The following is a 7,213-nucleotide window of genomic DNA, read 5'->3' on the forward strand; positions in this document are numbered from 1 at the left end:
TTCATTGAACAAACTTCCACAGAGCTCCACAGAACTCCACGGGCAACAACCCTGTCCATGACTCCATCCCAGAAGGTACATCTACAAAGTAGAGGAGCGCCACCAAGTGGTAATTTAAGAAAGCCTAACTCAGGCGCTGTTTGTGGTCCTGAAATGAGAGAGAGAGAGAGAGAGAGAGAGAGAGAGAGAGAGAGAGAGAGAGAGAGAGAGAGAGAGAGAGAGAGAGATGGTTGTAATGGGTAGGTGTTATGTGTATGAGTGTGAAACAGAATGTTGTTGAAAAATAGCAAGTGTGTTCAGTCAACCTGAGCATTTGAGGACGTATTGAACCCCACTATTGTTTGGGCACCAAGGGACAGGTATTAAACAGTAATATGAATATAGAGTATATACACACGTTTTATTGCATTAAACATGACTAAAGCCAGCCTTAGCTCTCTACCTGAAGTCATTCAACTGGAGAGTATTTCTTCTCTAGTAGGGTTGGGAGGAGAATAAACTAAATTATTATATTGATAAAGGTTGGCAAGTGTATTTTGCCACATAATCTGATAGCCCACTGGTTCTCAAAGGGGAGGGGGGCTCGAGGACCTGCCAGAGGGCCTTGAGGTGATATTCACCTTGAGGTGAATTACTGAATGCTACAGCACAAGTATACAACGAAAAGAAGTTTGGCATCTAACCAGAGTGCAAATGTAACAGTAAAGTGCAAAATTGTATATTGTATAGTAGTGTACATAGGAACCAGTTTCTCAGGAACTTAGCATGTATTTTCTTATCATGCACATCTTGTGTCTTACCTATTTTTTTCTATGTGTATTTTATTATTGTATTATTGCACAATCGATGTGGGCATGACCACCCGCATTTCACTTTATGCCCTGGTATGTATGTGACAAATAAACCTCTTGATTCTTGATTCAATCGTAATATACAATGTAAGGGTGATTAAGCTGGGTATAAGACATATAAATTAGTACTACTCTAAGTACAATATAAATAATTTACTTTCTATAGATGTCACATCTACTCTCAGTTTGCTACGAGTGTGAAAAGGAGCAGGCGGAGTCACGACGCTGACAGGCAGGCAGGTCGTCACGTCTCTTGTTGGGGGCCTCCAACAACTCCTTGGACGTAGGGGGCAAAAAGGTTGAGCACAGCTGTGACAGCCTATTTTCACGTATAGTAGACGAGTTTATAGCAGAGATGCGACAACACCGCTCTAGTAATAAAACCTCTAGTCTAAAGCTTTCAGAGTTACACCATTAACACACAAGGCATGAGCTCATGCTACGTTCCCCTTCAATGCAACAAAACGAGTCCATGAGGGCAGCCTGGCCATGGCCAGTATCATGTTGCTCTCTGCCTGTCAATGGCTGCTGGCAGTTGCTATGCTCCTACAACCCTCCACACCAACAGGTGCCAAAAGTGAGTGTGCAGCAAAACCTGCACAACAAACAGTCTGTGAAGACTGGTAAAAGTATAGTGAATATACACATATTCCCCTTTTTTTGCTCTAAACTCACAACACTGTCACTTCTTAATAAACTTCCCTCACACGTGTCTTGTGTACATGTGGGTCTAACTTTGGCTTGAGGAGCAAGACGCGTATTACTAGTTCTTTGCCATGAATTTTATTTTCATAGCTAAATGTACTGGTTCGGTTTATGCACATTAACACAGCAGGTGTTTCATTGTGTGTGTCTGTGTCTGTGTGTGTGTGTGTGTGTGTGTGTGTGTGTGTGTGTGTGTGTGTGTGTGTGTGTGTGTGTGTGTGTGTGTGTGTGTGTGTGTGTGTGTGTGTGTGTGTGTGTGTGTGTGTGTGTGTGTGTGTGTGTGTGTGTGTGTGTGTGTGTGTGTGTGTGTGTGTGTGTGTGTGTGTGAGAGAGAGAGAGAGAGAAAATGGATAATCTTAACTAAATTATTGCAGTCGTTTTTATGTTAGCCAAACCGCCTGGGTGCCATTTTCATTCATTCATTTCTGGGCCTCTGCAACTCCATTGACCTACAAGTCATATACCAGTGTGGCTGAAGTACAACGACCTAAAAGCTTTGACTTATTATGAGCATTCTGTTTTTTGAATTGAAAATAAAATAGCAACTGAAATATTTTATCGAATTAAGGGATACATTTGTATTGCCAGTTATGCATTGGTTATTTACTTGAATGTGCCCTTGGCTTTAAACGTCCCCCGGTTTTTGATTTTATCAACATGGCGTTTGGTTTGAACTTTAACCTAGGATATTTATTCAGCCTCGTCTATCGGTTCGACAAACTGCCCATCAGTCACCCGACATTCTCGCGATAGATATTCTGATATATTAGGAGAGATGTGGGGGCCTCGTCCACTTGGAGGGGCGTTTGGTTTCCTTGAGGACCTTAGTGAGATTTGGAACATTTACGGGTCTAGCTTCTGCTAAACGAGAAGCAATCATGTCGGACGCCGCGGTTAGTTTTATGAAGGACTTTTTGGCAGGTGGTATCTCCGCTGCTATCTCCAAGACTGTTGTTGCTCCTATCGAGAGGGTGAAGTTGTTGCTGCAGGTAAGAGAATTGAACCGAATGTCGTGCGTAAAGCGTGCGTAAAGTAAACTTGACACACTCAAGACAAATGTACTGGACACAATTTAAATGTCTACAAAGTACAAATCACACAGCACACTGTATGCTTACTTGATGTGAATGCATATTGTTCTTGAGGCATGCGAGAACTTGTGCATGTGTGGAGACTTGAGACACTTTTACACACGTGACTTGTCGCTCTCCAAGGTACTGGTTTTGTTGAGAAAGTATGTGCTTTTGTTTGGTTAGAGCGCGGGGTACACTTCTGTATTTCAACTTTTGTTCTATTATTACTTTTATTTTGTGTTTGTGAATATTTGCATAATTCTATGGGGTCAGGCCTGTTGTCATATGTGCTTTGTATTGACAACATTTGGGGGAAATCGTGGATGCAATAGTTTCAATCAATCAATTTGCACGTTAAATAAGTCCAATATTGTTCCGTTATAATAAAATAAAAAGTTACCGAGGCAGTAATATTCAGTGTAAGTGGGATTGCTAAATTTAACCTGAACTATGCAACCGGATCCGCACAGTGGGCTCTCAAGTGACGTTGAAGAATGGACTCGTGTTGTAGCCTACTACTACAACTCAAGAATGGATGATGATTATTAGAGAGTATTAAATACCGAATGAGATGTGAAGTAGCCCCTTAAAAACTGCTGTAAATTATTTACTAAAAAGCTAAATGTCTATCATTACTTAGAGACACGATTTGCGCCACTCACGCAGGCGCGCTCCTTTACGCACAGCCTATTTGCACGAGAACTACAAAACATGTAATAATTGTGTCGCCTATTATATCTCATGGTTGTTGGGGTGTATTCTCTCCTTTTAGGTCCAACATGCCAGCAAACAGATCACTGTGGATATGCAGTACAAGGGAATCGTGGACTGCATGGTGAGAATCCCGAAGGAACAGGGCTATATTTCCTTCTGGAGAGGCAACCTGGCCAATGTGATCCGTTACTTCCCCACCCAAGCCCTGAACTTCGCCTTCAAGGACAAGTACAAGACGATCTTCCTCGGTGGCGTGGATCAAAAGACACAGTTCTGGCGTTATTTCGCTGGAAACCTGGCATCCGGTGGCGCGGCCGGCGCCACGTCCCTTTGCTTTGTGTACCCGCTGGACTTCGCCAGAACCAGGCTCGCCGCCGACATCGGCAAGGGCAACGCCGAGAGGGAGTTCAGTGGTCTGGGAAACTGCCTCAGCAGGATCTACAAGAGCGACGGCCTCAGGGGACTGTACCTCGGCTTCAACGTGTCCGTCCAGGGCATCATCATCTACAGGGCGGCCTACTTCGGGTGCTTCGACACGGCTAAAGGTGAGTGGTGGTGGCGTGAATATAGATCATCTAATCATGAGCGGAAATTCGTTCGAATTATGAACTCATGCGTTTTCGATTAGCAATGACTTCAATTATTGTGTTGTTGTGACGTCCTCTCCTCCCAGGTATGCTGCCAGACCCCAAGAACACACCTATCGTCTTCACCTGGATGATCGCCCAGACCGTCACCGCCGCCGCGGGCATCCTGTCGTATCCCTTCGACACCGTCAGGCGTCGTATGATGATGCAGTCGGGACGCAAAGGAGGTGAGCACTCGTGACCACCAGGTCACAACATAATAACTTTATTAATATAGTGTACCACCATTCATGATTGAAGCTCAAAGTGCTTTACACAGAAAACACAAAATAAGGATGGAAATTACATCAAATTATAAAAATGGTAATAAAACAATTAGATAAGATATAGTAAAAGTATCAGAATAAGACATACAGTATAAGACGATAAAAAAAATGACAAATAAAAAAATAATAGACTGAAAAATAAAATAGTTAAAATAATAAAAATAGCTAATTAGACAGTAAACAATAAGAACAAATAAAATAACAGTCTAAGACATAAAAAAAATGATAGAAAAACTACATTAAATAATGATAGACATTATAATAAGATATTTAAGTAAAAATAATAGAAATAAAGGAAAATAAGACTGTAAAATAAAGATAATTCATTTAAAAGCCAGTTTAAGGTACACTTAAGATAATCATTCGCCTGCACCAGTTCATTGGATGCATTTAATTGTATAACTGTGCAATGACCACTGTGCAACTATAACCACATGTGTCCCTTTCCACAGCGGACATCATGTACACTGGCACAATGGACTGCTGGAGGAAGATCATCAAGGACGAGGGAGGAAAGGCCTTCTTCAAGGGAGCCTGGTCCAACGTCATCAGAGGCATGGGCGGTGCCTTCGTGCTTGTGCTCTACGATGAAATCAAGAAGTACACATAAACTGTCTTATAGTCTCTCAGTCCAGAGGAAACCCTTCAAGACGCCCCATGTCTTAAGTCATGTAATAGAGTGGTTAACAGCTTGTGGTGAAGTAGGCATGTGTTCGTTTGGAGTCAGTCGGCCAGAGGCCTGTTTGGTCATGTTTAAACATGCCTCCTCAGAAAACTGTATATATCTTATCGATGATGCACAGCCAGTCTTAACGGTGTGACAAAGTCAGGCTAGTCCCACATTGGGATTGTTCAAAGAATTACCTGCCGGTGTAGAGTAATGCTTCACCACTTTGCACTGGCTCCTCATATACGTTTAGTCCATCATATCAGTCAGTAGCTTAACAGTCACTTGAGGCCCATGTGTTCTGATGTTGTGTCCAATTCTCACCCATGTGTCTCTCATACTTTCTTTTAATAAACAATAAACAATAATCCACTTGTTCCGTGTTGGTGAATTTCTTTCCTTATCTCAAACCTATAAGAACATGTTTTAGTGCATTTGAATGTATAGTTAAAAAGAAAAGTGTAGATTTGAATCACAATTGTTCAGAGGGAAAAGCAACCATTGGAGGATAAAGAAAAAAGAGGGCAGGGTTTGAGATAGGTCAATTGGGACTGTCAAAAGAGGACACCTCCATGAAGGAGTCACACAACCAGAAGAAGAAGTCTTTATTGTGAGATGGGTGACACACAGGAACCACACAGATGAAATGCCTCTGCTCTTGACCCATCCAGTCGTCCTTCCCTCCAAGGCCCGCCGGGACCAATTCAAGTGCTCCTGTCCGTCTCACGTCATATCGTTTTATCATTGCGGGGTTATCGGTTTTTCTTGGTGGGAAACCCTTGCGAGCACAGGGAGAACATGCAAACTCCACACAGAAAGGCCCGCGAGATACCCCACCTGGGTGCATGCCTGGCAGCCCAGTAACCTGGTCCCCAAGCGGGAATCAAACCCATGATCTTGCTGTGAGGCGACAGTTAACCACTACACACCACCGTGCCATCAGTGGACATTGACGTATAGGAGAAACCATGCCCTGTCTCACCGCATTGTAAATAGGTGATTTACGACCAGTTAACAAGTCTACTCTGCATCGACAGGCTTTGTTGCAACATGCCTGGCATGCAGCTGACTGGTGCACTGTAGACATGGACATTATGTGTGTGTGGTGGGGGGTGAGTGGGAGGTAATTTTTCTTGTTAGCACCCCCCCCCCCTCCCATTGTTTACTGCTGCCTGTCACTCACACCCAAGGTCTAATATTTGCAGGTGTATGCAGAGCACTCCACTCTGCCTCCAGGACCAGATTAATTTCCTCAGACCGATGTCAAAATCCCCATGAATTTTCCTGACTTTAATGACAACAATAGGTATTAGCTTTGGTTATTCGAAGTAGGTTTATTCATTGTTTTGTTGGGCAGTCCATTCCCCTATATAGGTTGGCTTCATCGAGGCAGTAGGAAGGGCTGAGACTTGACAGTGTGTGTACTGTCAGGTCCGTGAATATTTGGACATTGGCAAAATTTTGGCTCTGTACATCACCACAATGGAAGTGAAACAATCAATATGTGCTTTGAGTGCAGACTTTCAGCTTCAATTTGAGGATATTTTACATGCAAATCAGGTGAACAGTGTAGGGATTACAACCGTTTCTACATGTGCATGCCCCTTTTTAAGGGACAAAAAGTAATTGGACAAACTAACAATCCATAAATAAAACTGTCACTTTTAATACTTGGTTGCAAATCCTTTGCAGTCGATGACATTCTGAAGTCTGGAACCCATAGACATCACTATAGACACTGGGTTTCGTCCCTGGTGATGCTCTGCCAGGCCTCTAATGCAACTGCTTGTTTTTGGGGATTCTTCCCTTCGGTTTAGTCTTCAGCAGGTCAGGTGATTGACTTGGCCTGGCCAATGCATAACGTTCCACTTCTTTGTCTTAAAAAAAATCTGGTTGCTTTCGCAGTATGCTTCGGGTCATTGTCCATCTACACTGTGCACCGTACAATGAGTTCTGAAGCATTTGGCTGAATATGAGCAGATCATATTGTCCGAAACACTTCAGAATTCATCCTGCTGCTTTTGTCAGCAGTCACATCATCAATAAATACAAGGGAACCACTTCCATTGTCAGCCATACATGCCCACGCCATAACACTACCACCACCATGCTTCACTGATGAGGTGGTATGCTTTGGATCATGAGCAGTTCCTTTCATTCTTCATACTCTTCTCTTCTCATCATTCTGGTACAAGTTGATATTTGAAGGGGTTTTTCTTCACCAGGGAAATAATTCTTCTGTCATCCACCATTACACATGGGCAAAACAGAGTCCATTCTCTTTGGTTCA

General features: G+C 43.0%; 1 protein-coding gene across 1 annotated transcript; it reads left to right on the forward strand.

Moving 5' to 3' along the window:
• Positions 1–2,361: 2,361 nt before the first annotated feature.
• On the forward strand, positions 2,362–5,298 carry slc25a4 (solute carrier family 25 member 4). Its single transcript, XM_084317900.1, has 4 exons — positions 2,362–2,545; positions 3,402–3,888; positions 4,017–4,157; positions 4,709–5,298. The coding sequence occupies exons 1-4, from the start codon at positions 2,435–2,437 to the stop codon at positions 4,864–4,866; spliced, it is 897 nt and encodes a 298-aa protein (XP_084174026.1). The 5' UTR covers positions 2,362–2,434; the 3' UTR covers positions 4,867–5,298.
• Positions 5,299–7,213: the final 1,915 nt, after the last annotated feature.

This window comes from Notolepis coatsorum (assembly GCF_963971535.1).
Source record: "Notolepis coatsorum genome assembly, chromosome: 7".
NCBI lineage: Eukaryota > Metazoa > Chordata > Actinopteri > Aulopiformes > Paralepididae > Notolepis > Notolepis coatsorum.